We start from the raw sequence: 27,485 nt of genomic DNA on the forward strand, positions 1-27,485 counted from the left end.
AAAAAGATTTTCCACTTTAATGGACATGTTTTGGTAATTAAATGATTGTTTAATGAAACGTCAACATTTTTTAACTTCGGGCGTCTTTGGGTTCAACTTTTCATTTGTGACAAAAACAATTTTTTTTGTGAAACGTCTTGTCCCTGAATAGGCTCAAATATCGTTAGATGTGTCGGGAAGCATGGAGAGTTTTCCTACAGAGGAAACATGCTACTTGCTGTGGCACAGCAGCTTTTCTCGAAGTCCATACAAGTCAAATGTTGATGAGCAGCACTTTTTTGTTGTTGTTGTTTACAAACAAAGTATTGAATTAAGTTTACAAAGTTGTGGCTTTTGTTGTTATGTTGTGTTCTGTATTGTAAACATTTTTTGCTAGCTTGGCCAAAGCAGAGGGTCATCCCTTTGCGTTTGGTCTGCTTGAGGTTTTTTCCTCAAATCATCAAAGGGAGTTTTTGAATTGTAATAAATTAAATTGAATGGCTAAATATTTAGATCATTTTGAACGCACATATGTGACATTGAAATTTGATGGCTGTCCATGTAGTGGGGTGTCATAGCTAACCTGTTGTTCATTTTGTTATAAAACGCCAAATTTGGCAGATTTGTAGGTTTGTATGCTAGGAAGAAATCTGGATATTGGGCCACTGCGGATTTGTCCTGAGACGGCTGCAGTGCCCATTTTAAAAATGGCTGCCAATTTTTGCCTTTTGAGTACCTGTAACATTTTCAGACCTCCTATATTATGAGCCAAGAATGCAGTTTAACGATTGTTGCCTTAAGAATGTAATTGAAGGTAAGTTGCATTAAATTGAACCAATTATTGCTGAAATGTTACTTGGTATTCATGGCACATGTGACTGGTAAGGAAGACCAATAATTCCAGGGACAGTCCCTGTACGTGTGAGAACCTAAACTTTAATGAACCAAAAATTCCAAGAACTTTTTTCTTTAATTAATCTATCGGTAACTTTTATCAACAGTTCTGTCAGATGAAGAATTACAAATGACTTTACGGTCATGGTCACATAACACAGCATCACTGACTTTAGCTTGTTGCCACAAATCAAGAGCCTCTTACAAGTTGTACAAGTTACAAGATAATGGTTTGTTCCAGTGATATGTTCCAGGAACATGTTGATGAGGAGAGTCTGATTTCAGACCTGTTTTCTCAGCCTTGGTCTTGTTGAAGACTGATGCCACTTACCCGTTTTAGCAAAGCAAGTAGCTTGAACTCCTTCTGCTTCATCCAGTCTCTTGAGTGACGACGTTCTTGGCAGCTGCCTCAGTTCACTAAACCTCTGCAGATTATCGGACATAACCACATCCTTCCTTTTGGAATAGGTTGGTTCTGTCCAAAGTTTCTTTGTTTCCTCTCGACATGTCACACAGCGTGCCCAGTTTGTCTTAGTAACTGCTTTAGATAAAGATGTTGAGGGCACTGGACATTCTGTGTCTTCTATATGGAACTGTTTAGCCATGTCTTCATCGTTCTGTATGTACAATCCATCGCAGGCAGGCCTACAGACATACCGCATCAGTTCCACCATTAGGATGGACAGTACAGTCCCAGTATACTGCTGAGTCATGGCCAGTGAATAAACTCTATGTATTAAAGACTACATAACACCAGTTAGCATGCGAGTGGATACACAGTATACAGGAGAGCTCACAAGCCTGCGTATGATCCTGGCTGGGGCATCTTACGCTTGCATTGAAGTGCTTACTTGGAGATGAACTCATCTTCATGAACAGTGCTGTGGATGGAAGAAGATCTGCTGGTCTGCTCTGTGTCAGCCTGGTTAGTACTGGGATGACCTTTTCAGAAGACCAGAGGCTGTGTGTGCTTCTCCAGGTAAAACTGGAGTTGTCAGGAAGGGCATCCAGCGCAAAGTTGTGCCAATGTGGATCTGGCTGTATCCGCTGTGGCAACCCCGAACAAAGCGTGAGCAGCTGAAAGGGCAGCAGTGGCAGTACAAAGCATTTCAACATAGTTATTTTAGCTTGTCCTGTACGCTCACATTGTACAGCTGTTCAGCCTGAGACCATTTCAGTGTTCACACTAAATGCTGGACCAATTAAAATTGTTCAGCATTCTCCTTTAATGTCCAACAACTTAGGTTTGCCAGCTGTGTCTGTCTTTTACATCATTAGGGTTAGGCAGCTGAATGTGACACTTCTTGTTCTTCATCCTTTGACAGCAGCACTGCTGCATTTCTGAGGACACTTTTATGTCACTATACGCTTTCTAATATGGGGAGAACAGCTAAAATATGCACAGTTACAGTATTTACTATGACTCTTACAGGACGTTCATCAAGCTGATCATTTTTCACACTGGAATCACCTGATGCCAATAATGAAAGGCAGGGGAGGTTCTTTTATAAGTAAATTTAGCTTCAGTTTGATAGTTTATATCACTTACAGTGTATCCAGAAAGTATTCACAATGTTTCACTTTATCTACATTAATAAACATGCATAAATTTCAAAAACACTTTTGTATGTTGTCATTATGGGGTGTTGAGTAGAATTTTGAAGGAAAAAGTGAATTTCATCCATCTTGGAATAAGGCTGTAACATAAAAAAAATGTGGAAAAAGTGAAGCGCTGTGAATACAGTAGTGTTCAGAATAATAGTAGTGCTATGTGGTGTCCAATGGTAATTTAATACCTATGGGTATGCAGAGCATGCCATAGGTATTAAAGGCACTGCGCTGCGGTGGTTTGAATCATATTTATCTAATGGATTACAATTTGTTCATGTAAATGGGGAATCTTCTTCACAGACTAAGGTTAATTATGGAGTTCCACAAGGTTCTGTGCTAGGACCAATTTTATTCACTTTATACATGCTTCCCTTAGGCAGTATTATTAGATGGTATTGCTTAAATTTTCATTGTTACGCAGATGATACCCAGCTTTATCTATCCATGAAGCCAGAGGACACACACCAATTAGCTAAACTGCAGGATTGTCTTACAGGCATAAAGACATGGATGACCTCTAATTTCCTGCTTTTAAACTCAGATAAAACTGAAGTTATTGTACTTGGCCCCACAAATCTTAGAAACATGGTGTCTAACCAGATCCTTACTCTGGATGGCATTACCCTAACCTCTAGTAATACTGTGAGAAATCTTGGAGTCATTTTTGATCAGGATATGTCATTCAATGCGCATATTAAACAAATATGTAGGACTGCTTTTTTGCATTTGCGCAATATCTCTAAAATTAGAAAGGTCTTGTCTCAGAGTGATGCTGAAAAACTAATTCATGCATTTATTTCCTCTAGGCTGGACTATTTTAATTCATTATTATCAGGTTGTCCTAAAAGTTCCCTGAAAAGCCTTCAGTTAATTCAAAATGCTGCAGCTAGAGTACTGACGGGGACTAGAAGGAGAGAGCATATCTCACCCATATTGGCCTCTCTTCATTGGCTTCCTGTTAATTCTAGAATAGAATTTAAAATTCTTCTTCTTACTTATAAGGTTTTGAATAATCAGGTCCCATCTTATCTTAGGGACCTCATAGTACCATATTACCCCAATAGAGCGCTTCGCTCTCAGACTGCAGGCTTACTTGTAGTTCCTAGGGTTTGTAAGAGTAGAATGGGAGGCAGAGCCTTCAGCTTTCAGGCTCCTCTCCTGTGGAACCAGCTCCCAATTCAGATCAGGGAGACAGACACCCTCTCTACTTTTAAGATTAGGCTTAAAACTTTCCTTTTTGCTAAAGCTTATAGTTAGGACTGGATCAGGTGACCCTGAACCATCCCTTAGTTATGCTGCTATAGACTTAGACTGCTGGGGGGTTCCCATGATGCACTGAGTGTTTCTTTCTCTTTTTGCTCTGTATGCACCACTCTGCATTTAATCATTAGTGATTGATCTCTGCTCCCCTCCACAGCATGTCTTTTTCCTGGTTCTCTCCCTCAGCCCCAACCAGTCCCAGCAGAAGACTGCCCCTCCCTGAGCCTGGTTCTGCTGGAGGTTTCTTCCTGTTAAAAGGGAGTTTTTCCTTCCCACTGTCGCCAAGTGCTTGCTCACAGGGGGTCGTTTTGACCGTTGGGGTTTTTACGTAATTATTGTATGGCCTTGCCTTACAATATAAAGCGCCTTGGGGCAACTGTTTGTTGTGATTTGGCGCTATATAAATAAAATTGATTGATTGATTATGTGACTAAAAAGATTAATCCAGGTTTTGAGTATATTTCTTATTGTTACATGGGAAACAAGGTCCCAGTAGATTCAGTAGATTCTCACAAATCCAACAAGACCAAGCATTCATGATATGCACACTCTTAAGGCTATGAAATTGGGCTATTAGTAAAAAAAAGAAAAAAAAAGAAAAGGGGATGTTCACAATAATAGTAGTGTGGCATTCAGTCGGTGAGTTTGTCAATTTTGTGGAACAAACAGGTGTGAATCAGGTGTCCCCTATTTAAGGATGAAGCCAGCACCTGTTGAACATGCTTTTCTCTTTGAAAGCCTGAGGAAAATGGGACGTTCAAGACATTGTTCAGAAGAACAGCGTAGTTTGATTAAAAGGTTGATTGGAGAGGGGAAAAGTTATACGCAGGTGCAAAAAATTATAGGCTGTTCATCTACAATGATCTCCAATGCTTTAAAATGGACAAAAAAAAAAAGACGCGTGGAAGAAAATGGAAAACAACCATCAAAATGGATAGAAGAATAACCAGAATGGCAAAGGTTCACCCATTGATCAGCTCCAGGATGATCAAAGACAGTCTGGAGTTACCTATAAGTGCTGTGACAGTTAGAAGACGCCTGTGTGAAGCTAATTTATTTGCAAGAATCCCCCGCAAAGTCCCTCTGTTAAATAAAAGACGTGTGCAGAAGAGGTTACAATTTGCCAGAGAACACATCAACTGGCCTAAAGAGAAATGGAGGAATACTTTGTGGACTGATGAGAGTAAAATTGTTCTTATTGGGTCCAAGGGCCACAGACAGTTTGTGAGACGACCCCCAAACTCTGAATTCAAGCCACAGTTCACAGTGAAGACAGTGAAGCATGGTGGTGCAAGCATCATGATATGGGCATGTTTCTCCTACTATGGTGTTGGGCCTATATATCGCATACCAGGTATCATGGATCAGTTTGGATATGTCAAAATACTTGAAGAGGTCATGTTGCCTTATGCTGAAGAGGACATGCCCTTGAAATGGGTGTTTCAACAAGACAATGACCCCAAGCACACTAGTAAACCAGCAAAATCTTGGTTCCAAACCAACAAAATTAATGCCTCGCAGATGTGAAGAAATCATGAAAAACTGTGGTTATACAACTAAATACTAGTTTAGTGATTCACAGGATTGATAAAAAAGCAGTTTGAACATAAAAGGTTTGAGTTTGTAGCGTCAACAGCAGATGCTACTATTGTTGTGAACACCCCCTTTTCTACTTTTTTTTTTTTTACTAATAGCCCAATTTCATAGCCTTAAGAGTGTGCATATCATGAATGCTTGGTCTTGTTGGATTTGAGAATCTACTGAATCTACTGGTACCTTGTTTCCCATGTAACAATAAGAAATATACTCAAAACCTGGATTAATCTTTTTAGTCACATAGCACTACTATTATTCTGAACACTACTGTACTTTCCAGATGCTCAGTAAATGGTCAGTAACAGCACTTCTTTGTTCCCGGGATATTTTGGGCTCAAGTATCAAGATGACTTTTACAGCCTCGGTTAAATATGAACGTTTTCTCTTTCTTTCCAAATCTTTTCCACTAAACGCTACAGGATTCCTGTTGACAGGTTTTACTGTGCTGGTATTAGTTTTATTGATTCATTTATTTATGTTCCCGTCCAGTGTGGATGCCACAAAAGAGACTGGTCGGATGGGCAGATTGATCAATCACAGTAAAAACGGAAACTGCCAAACCAAACTGCACGACATCAGCGGCATTCCTCACCTCATCCTTGTTGCCTCTCGAGACATAGACGAGGGTGAGGAGCTTCTCTATGACTATGGAGATCGCAGCAAAGCCTCGATCGCCGCGCACCCTTGGCTCAAAAATTGATCTGGGTGTCGTCTTCAAGAAAAGGGAAATGTATTGTGTTTCTCATTAGCTAGTGTTAAGCTGCCTTAGAAACAGAATGTGTACTGTTGGATTTTTTTTTTTTTTTTTTTTTTCCCCCCCTCTTCGTCTTTTCCCCAAAAGGCCAAGAAGGATGCTGGATGGTGGTGCTGGGTACATTTTAACTGAGGTACATCTGCCTTGTAGGATAACATCTCTGAATTTATTTATATGTATACGACTCATGACGGTTGTTTTTGCTGCACATTTCTTTTGTACATTTTGTATTTTCTGTAGACTGATGCTTCTACAGCATGTCGGTAATGGTTAACGCTCTGTGTTTTTATACTGCTTTTTCTTAATAGTTTATTTCATACTGAGCAATACTCTCATTTGTGGAGTCAGACCAGAACAACGGATACAAATTACAAGCCATTTAAAAATATAATGAAATAAAATTTGGCTCAGTGGAATTTTATTACAGCTCCTGTAAAGATGCTCCCACAAACCAATTAATAATTTATTGTTCATCAGCAGGATAACAGTTTATCAAACTCACGGCTCAGTTGAATAAATGGATTACTTCATGTTCCAAACTGTTACACAGTGGCTGATTACCAAAACTATTGTTTAATGAATACTGTAATTTGATTTTTAAAAATGCTGTCATTTAAATGATATAGTAAAAGCATTCAAAGGATGATTGTTTATTCCAATTAAATTTAAATGCATACAGATCATTAAGACTAAACTGGATAAATCTGCATCATTTTGACTTACTTAAATAATTCAGTGTTTTTGCTGCTATCGTGTCTTAATATCTTCTGACTTCAGTGAATTGTAAGATGGTTAACTGATACTACTTAACTGCACTTTATATGAAATAGTTTAAGGGTCTTTCATGAAATACATGTACATGGTATGCTTCCCAAATTGTACATTTTTTTTTGTTTGTTTTTTTTTTTATGTGTGAAATCTACATGCTAAAGACCAGAACTCGTCTGGGCCGTGAGTTTGGCAAACATGTTCAGTTTCAGCTGTATAACATCTTTAAGAGGCTAAAAATAACTGTTCTTCCAATGGAAACAAATGGATAACTACAGGAAGTATTCAGCAGCTGAGCTGCCAGCAGGTCACATTTTTCTTTTGCTTTTTATTTTGTTCTCAAACTCGAACTGAATGTGGAAAAAGTTGAGATTTTTCCCCCAGATATTTAAGGCAGTGTTTCATGTTCGAGATGTTTTGTGCAATCTGTCTTTCATGACAAATCAACTGGTCTCCTTTAAACAGACAAACCTAAAACTGGAACTTTTAGTTCCATTATCATAATTATTTTACACACAGCTGTTAGTGTCATATGTATATGGGGAAAAGAGAAACGTTACATTGCTTCACTTGGTAACACTTACTAAGTTTGTCAAACCTAAGTGAACAAATTGGCATAAACACCAAGTTAATGTGGATCATTCTAAATCATGAGCAGTACCAGTTGAAGCACTTTCTTGTTTTTTTTGTTTTTTTTAAAGTTGGTCCAACAATTCATTTTCACTGTATAACTACGTGATGTTTTAAGTTCTGTGTGCGTGTTGCAGCAGTTGTGGTAATAATGGTCATGATTTTAATAATTACATCTGGCACAAAAGCACAACTCACTAAACTGTTACTATAATAAATGCTAGTTAATGTCAGTAACGCAGTGGTGAGTACAGCGGAACTAAAAGTTAGCATTAACTGCTAATCCCGTCTGAAATGTTAACTGTAATGATGCAAACCGTTAAACTGCTAAAACATTGAGTTGAAACTATCACTAGCAGGTAACTAATAACTATATGAATTTAGCTTTGCTTGTTTTATGAGACTCTAAAAGCCTGAAAAATGGAGCTAAAAGTTAAAGATGTAGCATAAACATGGAGGTTTGCTGAAAGGTTTAACATGCCAAGAGCAGGTGATTAAAAAATATATATATTGCCGTCACACGATGTCTGTTTTGCGTATTCGTGTAGCCATTTTGAAATATGGCGAGCTCTGGAGGTGCATGAGATCCACGCGAGGCTGTTTGCTGGTAGAGTTGCTGTTGGCTTTGAGGTTCTTTGTGTGGGAATCTGTGGTCTGATGTCTGGATTCCTCCCAGATGAGCTGCTGCACAGTGGAGCGTCACAAAAAACACCATCAACCACTTGGCTTCTTTTCAGACCAGTTAATTTGGGCGAATCACTCAAAAAGCCACGTGGACCTCATGTGCCCGTCATTGCTCTCATCTTTACCTGTAGTTGTCGCACACTGATTTTCACGGCAAAAACCGTAGTGGAAAAATACGATTTGCTGACTTGGTTAGTGGAATTACATTTCTGTGGAAAATAATTGGTTCGCAAATGCATTTCAGTGTTAGCTGAAAAGCTAATCTGTAAATAAGATGTTAGCATTGCTAATGTGTTAGCAGATTAGCTGAACTGTGCTCATCACTGCACTAATGCCTCCAATGAATGAGTTTGTCAGTCAGGTAACAGTCACTTTATTAATAATTATGATAATAGCAGGTGAAGGAAAATTGCCCACAAATTTACACTTATATTCAGGAAAATCACTGGTGATTCTAGCAACACTTACCGCAGTAAGGTTTGAGTTTATGTTCGTGGAAAGTGGCATTGATGTTTGTAACATTAACATTTATTACAGTGGCGGTCGTAACAAGTACGACAGTGACGGCATTTTAAGTAGCCCACACGATAGCGTGCCTTGGATGGCTGACGCTGTTTTGCCCAGTTTATTGATCAAAATTTGATCGGGCAAAACAAAATTTAAGTAAGTATGTAACATTAATATAAATTGGGGTTCAGTATGATGATATAAAATCTGGTTTACTCTTAATGAAGTAGCAAGAAAGTCATCAGTGTACATACAATAAATGTCATTCCTTGTAGGAGAATAACACGTTTATGTAACTTGTACTTTTCATAAGTACTACATGTAAGTATTAAAGTGCTTTTCAGTTTATTTTTATTCTGTGGGTATCATGGGACTTGTGAAGTATTGAAAACTTAATGTCCACTCTTACCGTATGTAGCAAATTTGTTTCTAAATTAAGTTTAATATATATAATACAGATTCCTGATGTAGTCCAGCTCCATCCACTGGTATTCTTAAAGTTGCAGAGATGTTTGGATTAAAAAAAAAATTACTTGTTAGTTTCAGGCACATTGACTGTATTATCAGCTTCACTGGGATTATCTTTTTAACATGTCAAGTGTTATTTATAAGTTCACAAATCTTAGCTTCATACTACACATGTATACAAGCAAACAAGTTTCAGTACAGTCCATCGTTTATTTTGACCGTTCATGTCCATTATTTCCATTTTTTGATCCAAGTCTTTATTAGAAAAAAAAACTTGAATTATTGCAATAATATCTAAGCAGCAAAATTGGCTATTTTCGATAAATCTTTGCTGTTGTAGCGCTTCATAAATCTTAATGCTGGGGTTGAAATGTTGATCAATAAAGTCCTAATATGCAATTCACCAAAGTGTGTAACTGATGCATTTTTACATGAAGGTGAGAAACATGAAAACTGTGAAGACCACAGTGAAATAAACTGTGTATTCCACTTAATGTAATGCACGAAATGTAGTTATTTGTGTAGCTCTTCGTAAGATTGTGCGTGTAAGCGGCTGCCTCAAATCCGTCTCTTCAGTTCTTAGAACACAGCTGATAGGATCTGGAATGAATGAATGATGATTTATTGTCATTACAACAAGTGCAACAAAATTATGTTCACACCCAATTATCTCAGACAAAAATACAGCAATTAATCCACAATTATTACTAATTGAACATAATGGCACACATCAGAATTAAAACAACTGCACATGTACAGTAGTGTTCAGAATAATAGTAGTGCTATGTGACTAAAAAGATTAATCCAGGTTTTGAATACAACCCCTGGCAATAATTATGGAATCACCGGCCTCGGAGGATGTTCACTCGGTTGTTTAATTTTGTAGAAAAAAAAAGCAGATCACAGACATGACACAAAACTAAAGTCATTTCAAATGGCAACTTTCTGGCTTTAAGAAACACTATAAAAAATCAAGAAAAATAATTGTGGCAGTCAGTAACGGTTACTTTTTTAGACCAAGCAGAGGGAAAAAAAATATGGACTCACTCAATTCTGAGGAAAAAATTATGGAATCACCCTGTAAATTTTCATCCCCAAAACTAACACCTGCATCAAATCAGATCTGCTCGTTAGTCTGCATCTAAAAAGGAGTGATCACACCTTGGAGAGCTGTTGCACCAAGTGGACTGACATGAATCATGGCTCCAACACGAGAGATGTCAATTGAAACAAAGGAGAGGATTATCAAACTCTTAAAAGAGGGTAAATCATCACGCAATGTTGCAAAAGATGTTGGTTGTTCACAGTCAGCTGTGTCTAAACTCTGGACCAAATACAAACAACATGGGAAGGTTGTTAAAGGCAAACATACTGGTAGACCAAGGAAGACATCAAAGCGTCAAGACAGAAAACTTAAAGCAATATGTCTCAAAAATCGAAAAAGCACAACAAAACAAATGAGGAACGAATGGGAGGAAACTGGAGTCAACGTCTGTGACCGAACTGTAAGAAACCGCCTAAAGGAAATGGGATTTACATACAGAAAAGCTAAACGAAAGCAATCATTAACAACCTAAACAGAAAAAACAAGGTTACAATGAGCTAAGGAAAAGCAATCGTGGACTGTGGATGACTGGATGAAAGTCATATTCTGTGATGAATCTCGAATCTGCATTGGGCAAGGTGATGATGCTGGAACTTTTGTTTGGTGCCGTTCCAATGAGATTTATAAAGATGACTGCCTGAAGAGAACATGTAAATTTCCACAGTCATTGATGATATGGGGCTGCATGTCAGGTAAAGGCACTGGGGAGATGGCTGTCATTACATCATCAATAAATGCACAAGTTTACGTTGATATTTTGGACACTTTTCTTATCCCATCAATTGAAAGGATGTTTGGGGATGATGAAATCATTTTTCAAGATGATAATGCATCTTGCCATAGAGCAAAAACTGTGAAAACATTCCTTGCAAAAAGACACATAGGGTCAATGTCATGGCCTGCAAATAGTCCGGATCTTAATCCAATTGAAAATCTTTGGTGGAAGTTGAAGAAAATGGTCCATGACAAGGCTCCAACCTGCAAAGCTGATCTGGCAACAGTAATCAGAGAAAGTTGGAGCCAGATTGATGAAGAGTACTGTTTGTCACTCATTAAGTCCATGCCTCAGAGACTGCAAGCTGTTATAAAAGCCAGAGGTGGTGCAACAAAATACTAGTGATGTGTTGGAGCGTTCTTTTGTTTTTCATGATTCCATCATTTTTTCCTCAGAATTGAGTGATTCCATATTTTTTTCCCTCTGCTTGGTCTAAAAAAGTAACCGTTACTGACTGCCACAGTTTTTTTTTTCCTGATTTCTTATAGTGTTTCTTAAAGCCAGAAAGTTGCCATTTGAAATGACTTTAGTTTTGTGTCATGTCTGTGATCTGCTTTTTTTCTACAAAATTAAACAACTGAATGAACATCCTCCGAGGCCGGTGATTCCATAATTTTTGCCAGGGGTTGTAGTATTTAGTTGTATAACCACAGTTTTTCATGATTTCTTCACATCTGTGAGGCATTAATTTTGTTGGTTTGGAACCAAGATTTTGCTGGTTTACTAGTGTGCTTGGGGTCATTGTCTTGTTGAAACACCCATTTCAAGGGCATGTCCTCTTCAGCATAAGGCAACATGATCTCTTCAAGTATTTTGACATATCCAAACTGATCCATGATATGGTATGCGATATATAAGCCCAACACCATAGTAGGAGAAACATGCCCATATCATGATGCTTGCACCACCATGCTTCACTGTCAACACTGTGGCTTGAATTCAGAGTTTGGGGGTCGTCTCACAAACTGTCTGCGGAACTTGGACCCAAAAAGAACAATTTTACTCTCATCAGTCCACAAAATATTCCTCCATTTCTCTTTAGGCCAGTTGATGTGTTCTTTGGCAAATTGTAACCTCTTCTGCACATGTCTTTTATTTAACAGAGGGACTTTGTGGGGGATTCTTGCAAATAAATTAGCTTCACACAGGCGTCTTCTAACTGTCACAGCACTTACAGGTAACTCCAGACTGTCTTTGATCATCCTGGAGCTGATCAATGGGTGAGCCTTTGCCATTCTGGTTATTCTTCTATCCATTTTGATGGTTGTTTTCTGTTTTCTTCCACGCGTCTCTGTTTTTTTTTTTGTCCATTTTAAAGCATTGGAGACCATTGTAGATGAACAGCCTATAATTTTTTGCACCTGCGTATAAGTTTTCCCCTCTCCAATCAACTTTTTAATCAAACTACGCTGTTCTTCTGAACAATGTCTTGAACGTCCCATTTTCCTCAGGCTTTCAAAGAGAAAAGCATGTTCAACAGGTGCTGGCTTCATCCTTAAATAGGGGACACCTGATTCACACCTGTTTGTTCCACAAAATAGACAAACTCACTGACTGAATGCCACACTACTATTATTGTGAACACCCCTTTTTCTACTTTTTTTTACTAATAGCCCAATTTCATAGCCTTAAGAGTGTGCATATCATGAATGCTTGGTCTTGTTGGATTTGTGAGAATCTACTGAATCTACTGGTACCTTGTTTCCCATGTAACAATAAGAAATATACTCAAAACCTGGATTAATCTTTTTAGTCACATAGCACCACTATTATTCTGAACACTACTGTACATTTAATTGTTTACGTACACTAAACTTTGAAACAGGCCGTCAGCCAAAGTGAGGCAATGTGGGTGTGGAGGGGCGCAGCAGCCACGCCCCTCAGCCGAGCTTTGGGGGGAGCTGCTGCAGCTGTGCTGCATGGCTCCCCGAAGGGGAAGGATTGGCAAGTGCGGAGGCCGGGGTGGGGGGAGCATGCATCCATGTGTGCAGGTGGTTCAATGTCAGACTCTGTCCGTGTACACGTAGAGTCCGAGGCGGCCTTGTCGACAACCGCAGACTGTGGGGGAGGGCAGATGAAGAGGGAACCATGTGCGTCCCCAGGGCCGTTGAAATCTTTCTGGAGGAAAACAAGCGGGGCATTTTGACCTTCGATAGCTGATAAGGCTGCCGTGTTTGGGTTAGGCAGAGAAGCACAGAACTCCAGTACGGCTTCTCTTAACTGTCCAGATCCAACTGTGTGAATGTTCACTGGTCTCCAACATTAATTCCTTTGCAGGGCAGACAACTGCTCTGAGATGGTTTCCATCTTGCATTTAAGTTCTCAGTCTGAGATTCTACAGCCTTGCCAACCTCAGTAATCATGACGGACCAGATGAGGGATTGTGGTTTTGGTGACAGCCGTCTTGCCAATTTTCTGATAGATCAGGGCAGCGCCTAATCCTGGTAGCAGAAGCCCTCCTGCCATCAAGACAAATAAGAATAAATCCTTGATGTCTTCCACAGAGTGGCCCCAAACACACTAGGTGCCAATTCTTCCAGGCATTGAGAACATAGCCCGCAGGATAGGGTCCTTCTGGGCAGGCAGGGTCCCCCAACCCTGATTTCCTTGTTGAAAAGATGGGGTCAAAAGTGTTGAGAGACCAGCTCAATTCCATGGTTGTTCCAAATGCAGTTCGAAGAATTCTCAGTCTGGTGAAGTTGGGACTTTGAAGGTTGAGGCAGAGATGGAGACAAACATGAGGAGATGCGACCGCTCTCGCCAGAGTCCCAGACTGAATGAATAAATATAACCATCATCTCCTTCAGCCAGAACAACATTTATCTGGAAGGTGATTTAAAATGACAAAAGCATTTAATTTTCCACCCCACAGGAGGAGCAGTGTGTGTGTGTGTGTGTGTGTGTGATTTATACTGTCACTTTTAACAGCAGAGGAACTCCTAGGAAGTGGTGTGTGATTGTTACCAAAACCTTCAGAGGTTTTGGAGACACTGAAATGATTACATGTTTTGTAGAATTTTAAATTATAATCAAATTCAATATTTGTTGTTTATTTTTTTTTCAAGTTCAATATTTGTAGACACACACAATCCAATCTGTGGAATTTTAATCCATTTATAATCAAATTCAGTATTTGTTGTTAGTTTATTTATGTGTAGAATTTTAGGCCTAATCTTCTTTTCATCAGAATTTATCTATATTGAGTCCTAGTTTTCTAATCAGATTGATGCCTTTGGTTCCCCAAAACTCTCATAGCTGATCAAATTGGTGTCAGAAAAAAAACTGAAGAGATCTCGACATCTGTGTGTATGTGTGTGTGTATACATATATACTCAACAAAAATATAAACGCAACACTTTTGGTTTTGCTCCCATTTTGTATGAGATGAACTCAAAGATCTAAAACTTTTTCCACATACACAATATCACCATTTCCCTCAAATATTGTTCACAAACCAGTCTAAATCTGTGATAGTGAGCACTTCTCCTTTGCTGAGATAATCCATCTCACCTCACAGGTGTGCCATACCAAGATGCTGATTAGACACCATGATTAGTGCACAGGTGTGCCTTAGACTGCCCACAATAAAAGGCCACTCTGAAAGGTGCAGTTTTGTTTTATTGGGGGGGGGGGGTACCAGTCAGTATCTGGTGTGACCACCATTTGCCTCATGCAGTGCAACACATCTCCTTCGGATAGAGTTGAAGAGAACACCTCTCCAACATGCCAAACGCCAGCGAATGTGAGCATTTGCCCACACAGGTCGGTTACGACGACGAACTGGAGTCAGGTCGAGACCCCCATGAGGACGACGAGCATGCAGATGAGCTTCCCTGAGACAGTTTATGACAGTTTGTGCAGAAATTCTTTGGTTATGCAAACCGATTGTTCCAGCAGCTGTCCAAGTGGCTGGTCTCAGATGATCTTGGAGGTGAACATGCTGGATGTGGAGGTCCTGGGCTGGTGTGGTTACACGTGGTCTGCGTTTGTGAGGCTGGTTGGATGTACTGCCAAATTCTCTGAAACGCCTTTGGAGACGGCTTATGGTAGAGAAATGAACATTCAATACACGAGCAACAGCTCTGGTTGACATTCCTGCTGTCAGCATGCCAATTGCACGCTCCCTCAAATCTTGCGACATCTGTGGCATTGTGCTGTGTGATAAAACTGCACCTTTCAGAGTGGCCTTTTATTGTGGGCAGTCTAAGGCACACCTGTGCACTAATCATGGTGTCTAATCAGCATCTTGATATGGCACACCTGTGAGGTGGGATGGATTATCTCAGCAAAGGAGAAGTGCTCACTATCACAGATTTAGACTGGTTTGTGAACAATATTTGAGGGAAATGGTGATATTGTGTATGTGGAAAAAGTTTTAGATCTTTGAGTTCATCTCATACAAAATGGGAGCAAAACCAAAAGTGTTGCGTTTATATTTTTGTTGAGTATATATATATAAATTAGTTTTATTCCAAGAATGGTCTTATTACGTAAAGGAGGTTTAGGTGAATTGATTCTATGCTCCACACCAACACCTGCATGCTCTTCCTGCCTTTATCTGTTTCAATAGAAAAACATTTGCTATGTCTTTAATGGTTAAACCATTTTTCCAAATAATTTTTCTGTATTTCCTGCTTGAGCTCTGTACAGCTCATCTTATTTTTGTGTATCTGAATTTAAGTGCAACATTTATTGTCAGAGAAATGTTAAATGGACTGCATTTATATCACATTTTTCCATCTGCGTCAGACGCTCAAAGCGCTTCACAATAATGCCTCACATTCACCCCGATGTCAGGCTGCTGCCATACGAGGCACTCACTACACACTGGGAGCAACTAGGGGATTAAGGACCTTGCCCAAGGGCCCTTAGTGATTTTCCAGTCAGGCTGGGATTTGAACTGAGGATCCTCTGGTCTCAAGGCCTTAACCATTAAACCTCCTCTAAGACATGGATCAAGATCAGGCTCGGTTTAGAAACCTAACATCCAGCTGAGTTCCCATCCATCTTTTTATTTTTTTTCATGCAATTTCAAACTAAAGCAAAGTGCAGATTTGACAGATGACACATTGAAGCAGCAGCTTTTCTTTATTATGTTTGTCTCTTCTGAAACATCAATCAATCAATCAATTTTTTTTTATATAGCGCCAAATCACAACAAACAGTTGCCCCAAGGCGCTTTATATTGTAAGGCAAGGCCATACAATAATTACAGAAAAAACCCCAACGGTCAAAACGACCCCCTATGAGCAAGCACTTGGCTACAGTGGGAAGGAAAAACTCCCTTTAACATGATCAGTTATAATACGTGACAGTGACGTGGAAGTGAGAAACACCTCAAACATGACACAGGATTTTAATATTTCAATATATGACAACTTAATAAGCAAAATCATAGATACATTTGTATATTTTAACAATATAAAAAAAACATCAAAGAATGAGGTCATAAAGAACTGCAGGATGAAGCGTTTGTGCTCAAATCCACAGTGCAGGTGACACAGCCTCCCTTTATAGTGCCATATTCTGGTTGTTATACAGAAAAGTTAACGTTCAGTTATCGTGCTTCAAATCACCCAGACAGCGTGATGAGGAGGGCTGCTCCCGCAACACAGCTGTCAGGAAACAAAATCATCATGATTCCACTTCTGTAGGGCTGGACAAATGATGTTATCAGGGGGAAAAAAATCAGAATAAACCAGAAGCTGGAAAAGTAACATTAAAAAAAAATAATAACAACAATCAGCTACACTTTCTGATAAAAAAAAAGAGGCAATTTTGGAGCCTGTCCATTTTTCCTGTTCACTTTTTAACACAGTCAACATCATTTAAGCAACATTCCAGTTTTCCTTTTCATGCACTGCACAGATCGTTATATCCAAAGTGTTCATGTCTGAGGCCTTTTGGTGCACAGTGAAGTGCACACACACGTTTGTCAAAATTTTTGGCATCTGACGAAACCATACTGCATTTTGAGTGCACATTATTATATACAGCAAACCAGCAACATAATCACACACTGCACTTTTCCCCACATTTTTTATGTTATAGTTTTATTCAAAAATGTACAAAAAATTTTTTCATCAAAATTCTACACACAATACCCCATAATGACAATGTGACAAAAGGTTTTGAGATTTTTGCAAATTTATTAAAAAAAAAAAAGCCCAAGAAATCACATGTCCATAAGTATTAACAGTCTTTGCCATGAAGCTCAAAATTGAGCTCAGGTGTCTCATGTTTCCACTGATCATCCTTGAGATGTTTCTACAGCTTAATTGGAGTCCACCTGGGATCAATTCAATTGATTGGACATGATTTGGAAAGACACACACCTGTCTACATATAAGGTCCCACAGTTGACAGTCAGAGCACAAACCAAGCATGAAGTCAAAGGAATTGTCTGTAGACCTCTGAGACAGGATTGTCTGGAGGCACAAAACAGAAACATTTCTGCTGCTTTGAAGGTCCCAATGAGCACAGTGGCCTCCATCATCTCTAAATGGAAGAAGTTCAGATCCACCAGGACTCTTCCTAGAGCTGGATGCCCGTCTAAACTGAGAGATCGGGGAGAAGGACCTTAGTCAGGGAGGTGACCAAGAACCTGATGGTCACTCTGTCAGAGCTCCAGCATTCCTCTATGGAGAGGGGAACCTTCCAGAAGTACAACCATCTCTGCAGTAATCCACCAATCAGGCCTGCATAGTAGAGTGGCCACAATGACCCTGAGCACACAGCCAAGATGTCAAAGGAGTGGCTTCAGGACAACTCTGTGAATGTCCTTGAGTGGCCCAGCCAGAGTCCAGACCTGAATCCGACTGAACATCTCTGGAGAGATCTGAAAATCTCTGCAGAGATGCTCCCCATCCAACCTGATGGAGCTTGAGAGGTGCTGCAAAGAGGAATGGACCAAACTGCCCAAAGATAGGTGCACCAAGCTTCTGACATCATATTCAAAAAGACTTGAGGCTGGAACTGCTGCCAAAGGAGCATCAACAAAGTGCTGAGCAAAAACTGTGAATACTTATGGACATGTGATTTCTTAGTTTTTTATTTTTAATCAATTTGCAAAAAAAAAAAACCCAAAAAACTTTTGTTGTGAGTAGAACCTTGAAGGGAAAAAAATGAATTTAGTCCATGTGGGAATAAGGTTGGAACATAAAATTTGGAAAAAGTGAAGCGCTGTGAATACTTTCGGGTGCACCGTACCCCCCCCCCCCCCCCCCCCCTCTCTCTCTCTCTATATATATATAATATACATACACACACACACGCACGCACCATCCCTGGTTCTCAAGACCAGGCACCTAAGTGGCTCTCCTCTTTTCTACTCTTATTTTACTCGTCTTTTTTAGATATTTAGATATACTTTTATATACTAGCATAGTTCCACCTTAGAATTGGATTACAATATATAAGATATACCGTACTGAATTTTCATATATATATATATATATATATATATATATATATATATATATATATATATATACGAGGTTTATTAGAAAACTATCCGACCTTTTTATTTTTTTAAAAAACTATATGGATTTGATTGACGTGCGATTACACCAATCATGCTTGAACCCTCGTGCACATGCGTGAGTTTTTTCATGCGTGTCGGTGATGTCATTTCCCTGTGGGCAGGCCTTGAGTGAGATGTGGTCCCGCCCTCTCGGCTGAATTCCTTTGTTTCACACGCTGCTCGAGACGGCGCGCGTTGCTTTATCAAAATTTTTTCTGGACCTGTGAGGAATATCCGAGTGGACACTATTTGAGAAATTAAGCTGGTTTTCGGTGAAAAGTTTAACGGCTGATGAGAGATTATGGGGTGTTTCTGTCGCTGTAAGGACTTCCCACAGAGCGGGACGTCGCGCAGCGCTTCCAGGCGCCGTCGTCGGCCTGTTTCGACCTGAAAACATCCTAATTTAAGGCTTAATTCACCCAGGACATCGTGAGAGAACAGAGAAGATTCAGAAGAGGCCGGCATGAGGACTTTATGTGGACATTCCACTGTTTAAGGACATTTTTTAATGAAAGACGTGCGCGCAAATTCGCCGAGTCATTTCTGTGACGACTCGGTGAATCTGTGCGCCGCGACAGGAAAAACACCTCCGTGTTGAAAACCATTTGTAAAATTCAGGCGGCTTTTGATGGCTTTCAACAAGTGAGTAACTGAGAAATTGTTTAACAGCTTGGGCATGTTCCAACTTGTCCGTTAAGGTTTCCAACGGAGGTGTTTTTCCTGTCGCGACCCCCCGCGGTCGGGTCCGGCCCGACATGCGACTCTGCCCGCACGTTCTTTCATTACAAAATGTCCGTTAACAATGGAATGTCCGAATAAACTCCTCATGCCGACTTCTTCTGAAAGTTCTCTGTTCTCTGACGACTTACTGGGTCAACAGAGCCTGAAATGTGGACGTTTTCAACTTGAAACGGCGAGACGCTGCCGCCTCGAAGCGCAGATCGCCGTCAGGCGCCGTGGGCCGTCCTTAAAGCGACACTACCAGACCAAAATCTCTCATCAGCCGTTAAAATTTTTACCGAAAACCAGCTGAATTTATTGAATGGTGTCCACTCAGTTGTGCCTTACAGCTTTGAAAAATTTTTTATCAAACAAAGCAACAGTCTCTGAGCCATTCCTAAACAATGAAAAAAATCGACGAGCGGGTGGGCGACTCCTCACTCAAAGACTGCCCACAGGCGAATGACGTAACCGACAGGCGTGAAAAAACTCTCGCATGCCCACGAGGGTTCAAGCATGTCTGATGTAATCACACGTGATTCAAATCCATATGGTTTTTGAAAAAAATAATAAGGTCGGATACTTTTCTAATAGACCTCGTGTATATATATATATATGTCCCTTATTTATGTGCTGCACTTAGCTCAAACATTTGGCATAGAAGAAATAGCAGAATGTGCAAAAATTCTATTTATCTCCATTTTAAATTTAAATATATGTGAGGGTTCACATTCTTCATCTGGCCCATAATTATCTGACTTAGCATGTAGAAGCAGAAAAAAAGAAAAATAAACAAATGAAATCATTTTAGGCCTGAACCATCATTTCAGACATCTGACATATGTCACACGTTTGTATCATGTTTGCCTTGTGAGACACGTGTAGTGACGCTAACGTGCACACTCTGTGCGGGAGTATGATGCTCTGAAGGGAGAAGGGGCGTGGCCATCACCAGCTCCTTTTGACTTAAAACAAACTGAGCTTATTTATTTTTTATTAAAATTATGCATCACCTCAGTGACAATGGGGTATTTTTGCCATTTGAGCCCTGTTCTTCACAAATTACTTAAATGATCCAAGATCAACTGGTTGATCCAGGATCTACTGATCCTGGCCACATAAATCCAGTTTATTTTGTTCTATGAAACCCAAGTTTGACTATACGAGCTGGAGTTAATTATCTGAGATGACTCCTGTGGTCAAATGTAATCAGTCCTGGAAATCAAAACCAAGAGCTCTGTGACTGGAGGAACGGTGAATAGGAGCGCACCAATTTTCACCCTTAACGGAGCATCAACATCTGATAGAGGGCAAATTTAATCAGGTGCTCTGCAGTAAAGGAGATACTGTAAAACCAACAATGGAGTTGCACAAAAGTGGCCGACAAATTAAACATCTCCAAGGAACCAAGAAAATAACTAAATACAACATAAAAACTGAACAGAAAAGTCTACAAAGTTTAAAATTCAGAAAAGAATCAGAGGCAGAAAGAGGCTGGATAATCAAATTACAGAGTCGCAACAAAAAGGGACAAATACATGTGACCTTTGTTGATAGTCACAACCTTTGTGTGAGCATGAATAATCTCATCATTTCTCCAGTCTGATCATTTCATCCTTAAAGCTACAGTGTATAGGACATAGTGCCATCTAGTGGTGAGGTTGCAGACTGCATTATCCCACGATTTTGTTTGTTTTGGAACAAACCATTCAACTCTGCTTCACCTCGTTGAATGGTTTGTTCCAGCTTTCACCTCATGAAATATTCATAACATTGAACTCATAAACATTCATCATTTGTATAATATCAGGATACTGAACATCTGGCCGTTGTGTGGGATCATTTTTCCTTCATCCAGCTTCGTCTTGATACGGACAAGATGTCAGTCCTGCTGCTGCTAATTTCCTTTTATATCGCTCTCTGGTGATATTATCCAAACCCTGTGAATAGTTGAAGGCCACACTAAGGCCCCAACAACAGAAATATAACAAAATTCAAACAAATAATCACTGAAATCTGGGATTCAAGAGCAAATACCACTCCCACATACACATGATAAAATGCATTGACAGCTGCGTATTGTCATGCCAGCGGCTGACCTGACGCAGAAGAAAACTGCAAGTGACGTTGCTGAGACCGAATCAATTCTTCCCCCACGAAATTTTAGACCGCATCATGCAACCATTCAAAATGGCCTTTGGTTCTGGAGGTCCTCATGGCGGATGAGGCGGATGGCCGAGGAGGATTCTTTTTTTTTTGTTTGGCCTTTGGCCTCAGGCGATGTTCAGTATGCCTCTGTTAGTTTAACAAGTAATTTACATCACTTTCTTTAACCACAGTTGGAGCAACTTTGACTTTTGACCCCTGTGCAAACTGAAATTAACCTCTGTAACCATTTTTACTGTTTTTAACATCATAAATCCATAAAATTCAGTCATAGATCATCTAAAATTTCTAAACTATACATTGTAGGAACCTTTATGAACTGACAAATAATGACGTTGACCCCTGTGTAATCGTTCATTGACCCCTACCTGGTAGGCATGTGAATCTCATCACTGACAACGATTCAATACGCATCTTGATACACTACCAGCGATACGATACATATACCGATACATGATGATGCTGACGATATGATGTGATACGATTCAACATGATGCAAAGAAATTACACCAAAAATTTAAATAGAAAATAAGAAGCTGCAATTCAGTATGATACTATGGTATTCTTCTTCTTCTGCTTTTAGGTAATTATATACCAAAGAACAGATGGTTATGAATGTTATTTTCCATTTCTGCTAATAAACACCCCTAAATCTTACACACTGTAGCTTTAATATTCAGTACAAACACCAGCACATCAAGCACTTGGGAATAAATAAATGTAAAAGAAGTAATATTGAAATTAGCAGATAAAATAGCAATATAATAATATTAACAAATGCATATCATTATTCTGTGTAGACTGATGCAGTAATTCATTTAACAGTCACACACTACAGGAGGCTCCCACAAAAAGTGCACAGTCAATGTTGAATCAAGTTTCCTGACAGGATTGTGTTTAAAAGAGTTAATCCTGTTTAGATTGAAAAAAAAAAGCTGCTCATGCAGGTTTGCTGTTCTGCTTATTGTGACAACCAATCACCCACCTGTTTCTAAGAACCAGGACATCCAGGATCAAACCAGAGCATCAACAACTTAATCCAGAGCAAACGGGGTCGTCTATGTGCAAAGAACAGCACCCTGGTGACCTACATTAGCTGGAAAAGTTGAATAATAAGACTCATTTTATTTCAACAATTTAAAAGTAGTGCATGCAAACTTCACTAAAATCTAATACCTATAGTTTGGAAGATCTATAAATCTAATGTATCTTTTGTAACCCCCCCCCCTTTAAAATATATTTTTTTAAACATTCTTTAATTTTATATCAGAATGTGCTTGTACATCATTCTCCTGTTTTAAAAACACCGACTGTTCCTTCTTGACTACATTGTAAATACTGATAAGGCCATGTTAAATGCAGTGCTGCACTTTTTAAATCGGACATACACTTCACGCTGCCGTCTGACCTGCACACACACACACACACAGTCTGAGGCAATGCCTCGTTCTGCCACAGTGGTTACGAAATAAAGCTGCTGGCTGATTTATTTGCTCCATATTCTGCCTGTTTAATTAATAACCAGACAGCAAAAGCAACGTTGACCTGTGTGCACGATGTGCAGCACAAAACCCATTTAGACGGTGAATAAATAAATCGTCATCTGTGCACACAAACTATTTCTGTTCTCAAAATCACAGTTTGTTACTTCACTTGCTTTCTTGAATAAATAATGAGTAACGATGCATCCCTCCTGGAACCTTCACAATTCAACAGTTTTAATTTGATTTTACTACCAGCTCATGCAGTAAACATCATCAACCGAAGCTGTTATCCTGCAGATGACGTAAACGGGACGTTACACCAGTAAAAACAATGTTATGCAGAACAAATAGTCCATTTGTTCTGCATAACATTTATATATAGTGATTTTTCCATCTGCATCAGAGCAAATGGCAACTAAAGGCCGAACATTAACAGAAGTCTCATATTGTATTGACTCGGGAGGAGCTCGGAGTCGAGCCGCTGCTCCTCCACGTTGAAAGGAGTCAGTTGAGGTGGCTCGGGCATCTTTTCCAGATGCCCCCTGGACGCCTCGCTGGAGAGGTGTTCCGGGCACATCCCACTGGGAGGAGGCCCCGGGGAAGACCCAGGACACGCTGGAGGGACTACATCTCTCGGCTGGCTTGGGAACGCCTTGGGGTTCCCATGGAGGAGGTGTGTGTGGATTGGGAGGTCTGGGCGGCTTTGCTTGAGCTGCTGCCCCCGCAACCCGACTCCGGATAAAGTGGAAGAAAATGGATGGATGGATGGATCATATTGTATTTATTGCTGAAACATGGTGTGGATGTGAATGCATCAATTATGTTTTGTTGTTGTTTTGTTACATTTTATGTATAATTTTTAAATAGCATTTGTGCATAACATTCTATATGCATCACTGCATAGTTTAAATGTGCTGGTGAACTTTTTAACCCCCTTTTTTTTTTTAAATCACACATATATATATACATACACTCAACAAAAATATAAACGCAACACTTTTGGTTTTGCTCCCATTTTGTATGAGATGAACTCAAAGATCTAAAACTTTTTCCACATACACAATATCACCATTTCCCTCAAATATTGTTCACAAACCAGTCTAAATCTGTGATAGTGAGCACTTCTCCTTTGCTGAGATAATCCATCCCACCTCACAGGTGTGCCATATCAAGATGCTGATTAGACACCATGATTAGTGCACAGGTGTGCCTTAGACTGCCCACAATAAAAGGCCACTCTGAAAGGTGCAGTTTTATCACACAGCACAATGCCACAGATGTTGCAAGATTTGAGGGAGTGTGCAATTGGCATGCTGACAGCAGGAATGTCAACCAGAGCTGTTGCTCGTGTATTGAATGTTCATTTCTCTACCATAAGCCGTCTCCAAAGGCGTTTCAGAGAATTTGGCAGTACATCCAACCAGCCTCACAACCGCAGACCACGTGTAACCACACCAGCCCAGGACCTCCACATCCAGCATGTTCACCTCCAAGATCGTCTGAGACCAGCCACTTGGACAGCTGCTGAAACAATCGGTCTGCATAACCAAAGAATTTCTGCACAAACTGTCAGAAACCGTCTCAGGGAAGCTCATCTGCATGCTCGTCGTCCTCATCGGGGTCTCGACCTGAGTCCAGTTCGTCGTCGTAACCGACTTGAGTGGGCAAATGCTCACATTCGCTGGCGTTTGGCACGTTGGAGAGGTGTTCTCTTCACGGATGAATCCCGGTTCACACTGTTCAGGGCAGATGGCAGACAGCGTGTGTGGCGTCGTGTGGGTGAGCGGTTTTCTGATGTCAATGTTGTGGATCGAGTGGCCCATGTTGGCGGTGGGGTTATGGTATGGGCAGGCGTCTGTTATGGATGAAGAACACAGGTGCATTTTATTGATGGCATTTTGAATGCACAGAGATACCGTGACGAGATCCTGAGGCCCATTGTTGTGCCATACATCCAAGAACATCACCTCATGTTGCAGCAGGATAATGCACGGCCCCATGTTGCAAGGATCTGTACACAATTCTTGGAAGCTGAAAATGTCCCAGTTCTTGCATGGCCGGCATACTCACCGGACATGTCACCCATTGAGCATGTTTGGGATGCTCTGGACCGGCATATATGACAGCGTGTACCAGTTCCTGCCAATATCCAGCAACTTCACACAGCCATTGAAGAGGAGTGGACCAACATTCCACAGGCCACAATTGACAACCTGATCAACTCTACGCGAAGGAGATGTGTTGCACTGCATGAGGCAAATGGTGGTCACACCAGATACTGACTGGTATCCCCCCCCCCCCCAATAAAACAAAACTGCACCTTTCAGAGTGTCCTTTTATTGTGGGCAGTCTAAGGCACACCTGTGCACTAATCATGGTGTCTAATCAGCATCTTGATATGGCACACCTGTGAGGTGGGATGGATTATCTCAGCAAAGGAGAAGTGCTCACTATCACAGATTTAGACTGGTTTGTGAACAATATTTGAGGGAAATGGTGATATTGTGTATGTGGAAAAAGTTTTAGAGCTTTGAGTTCATCTCATACAAAATGGGAGCAAAACCAAAAGTGTTGCGTTTATATTTTTGTTGAAATGATGCAGAATTACTTCGCTGTTTACACTAATAGTAATAGTAATCTGTGGTGAATGTTTAACTTTAAACAATTTATTTTGAAGTATAAATTGTAATCCTTGATGTTGTCTGCTTTCTGTTTCTATATTTTACAAATCATTCATGAGTCTTCTGCAAGAGGTGAATTATTCCATGCAGTCGCTCTCTTTTGTGGTATCACAATACTCATTTAAAAAAAAACCGATACGATTATCACGATATCCAATGTATCATATTTCATAATTCTCCTTGGCATGTGCAGTTTGGTGTTTTTGCAGAAGTATTACACTGGTCAACAGGAGTTTGTCTTACATGGAGTTTTTCAATGGATTTTGGGCAATTTAGGGGGCACTGAATCTGAATCTGGTGTTAGATTTTGCCAATCACATCACATTTTTGAGATATGAAAACATATTTCCCGTATCAGGCATTGAAGCAAAAGTTGCCGTCTCGCACGTGTCACACGTAATCAGGAACATGCAGACTGCAAAAAACGTGACATGATGGAGGAAACCTGAGCTCAGATTCAGATTCAGCACCTAAAAGTGACCCTAAATCAGTTCTCAAAGTCCATGCGAGAATTTTTTTGTTGTTGTTGTTGACGAGTGTAACTGACTTCCTTTTATACTGAGGTATGAAATACTGTCTTTTTCATACTCCCTTACATATTCTGTAAAATTGATTAATTTCAATACACTTCACGGATGTAGATGATTTTCATGACTTTTACAAACATCACCTTCATATTTTCTGTGCTCAAAATCGATATTTGTCTATCTGGATCACATTTCTCCATCACAAAAACACTTGCTGCTGCTTTTAAAATTCAAAGGCTGTCTGTGCCGTCAGTCACTGAGTCACATGGTTCATTTGCATCAGAGAAAAATGGTTTAAATGTTAAATATTTCCAGTACTTCCTCCAACCTGCAGCATCCTTTCACGCTTCACACAGTCTTCTCACCTCAGTCCCAAAGTGAGTCAAAGTGATGGACATGGAGTAATAAGAGTTTTGGCAGTAAGTCCCGCCCCACCACTAAATGTGTTGTAAGGCCTCCTGGGCCTGTTCCGTGTACACGTCCTCTTTCCCCGGCCACAAGCTGACGTCAACGTCGAACTGTGCGCTCCGCTGCGAGCTCCGCTGCTTGTCGCGTGAGAACAAACTAAATCTGAAATTGAAAATGAGAAAGAAGAGGTGATGACTTTTAGTGTTTTGGATGTGCCAAAAACATGACACGATGATACACAGTCAGGCCCATAAGTCACTGGATATACCGCATTAGCCATTTAGGAATGATGGCAGTGTGGTATAAATGTTACATAAAGACACAAATTTTTAGCTACTGTTTGTAAAGTCTCTCATGGGGGACTTCAGCCTAGATTTGATGTCACTATGAATTTAACATTTGATAGGAATAAGTTGCACTGTGCAGTTTCTCCAATCTCCCTCTGAGTTGTCATGGGTGTCTTGGTGGCTTCCCTCACTTGTGTCTTTGCACAGTCAATCAGTTTTGAGAGCTTCCTACTCCAGGCAGGTTTACCATACTGTTTGTATTCTTCATGATTGATGGGAAACATATTCAGACTTTAAAATTCTGGTGTATCCATCACATGATGTATCTGAAGAAAACTGGCTGTAAAAGTGATAACTTGTTTTAACAATATTCTGTATATTTCCTGTAGTTTTTCCTCTCTGAAAACAGAAAAAAAAAAAAAAAAAACTATGAATGAAATGGCTGTAATCCCTAAATGATGAATGCAGTATTCTTGTTAATAGTTCATGGGCTAAGCAGGTTTTCTGTACCACTTAAGGAGAATAAGACACATACAATCCAGCCTCAGTGTACCATGGCCTACGCAAAAATATACGATGGCCATCCCTGGTGGTAGCTGTCGCCAGGTAGGGGGTCAGTGAAGAATTACACAGGGATCAAAATTTAACAAGAGTCATCA

The 27,485-nt window shown here is 40.0% G+C and overlaps 2 protein-coding genes across 3 annotated transcripts in view; one reads left to right on the top strand and one right to left on the bottom strand.

Moving 5' to 3' along the window:
* LOC117529566 (N-lysine methyltransferase KMT5A-A-like) overlaps nucleotides 1-7,333 on the top strand; it is a 31,972-nt gene extending 24,639 nt beyond the window's left edge. The window contains exon 7 of the mRNA XM_034192388.1: nucleotides 5,830-7,333. Coding sequence (XP_034048279.1) covers nucleotides 5,830-6,040 — 211 coding nt within the window. The 3' untranslated portion in view covers nucleotides 6,041-7,333. The remainder of the gene's footprint in view (nucleotides 1-5,829) is intronic.
* An 18,144-nt stretch (nucleotides 7,334-25,477) lies between these two features.
* Nucleotides 25,478-27,485, bottom strand: part of rilpl1 (Rab interacting lysosomal protein-like 1) — a 43,916-nt gene continuing 41,908 nt past the window's right edge. The window contains exon 8 of one of the 2 annotated variants that reach the window (XM_034192581.1): nucleotides 25,478-26,701. In XM_034192581.1, the coding sequence (XP_034048472.1) occupies nucleotides 26,569-26,701 (133 nt within the window). In that variant the 3' untranslated portion in view covers nucleotides 25,478-26,568. The remainder of the gene's footprint in view (nucleotides 26,702-27,485) is intronic. The other variant, XM_034192582.1, reaches the window with a different exon arrangement.

This window comes from Thalassophryne amazonica, chromosome 17, assembly GCF_902500255.1.
Source record: "Thalassophryne amazonica chromosome 17, fThaAma1.1, whole genome shotgun sequence".
Taxonomy (NCBI): Eukaryota; Metazoa; Chordata; class Actinopteri; order Batrachoidiformes; family Batrachoididae; genus Thalassophryne; species Thalassophryne amazonica.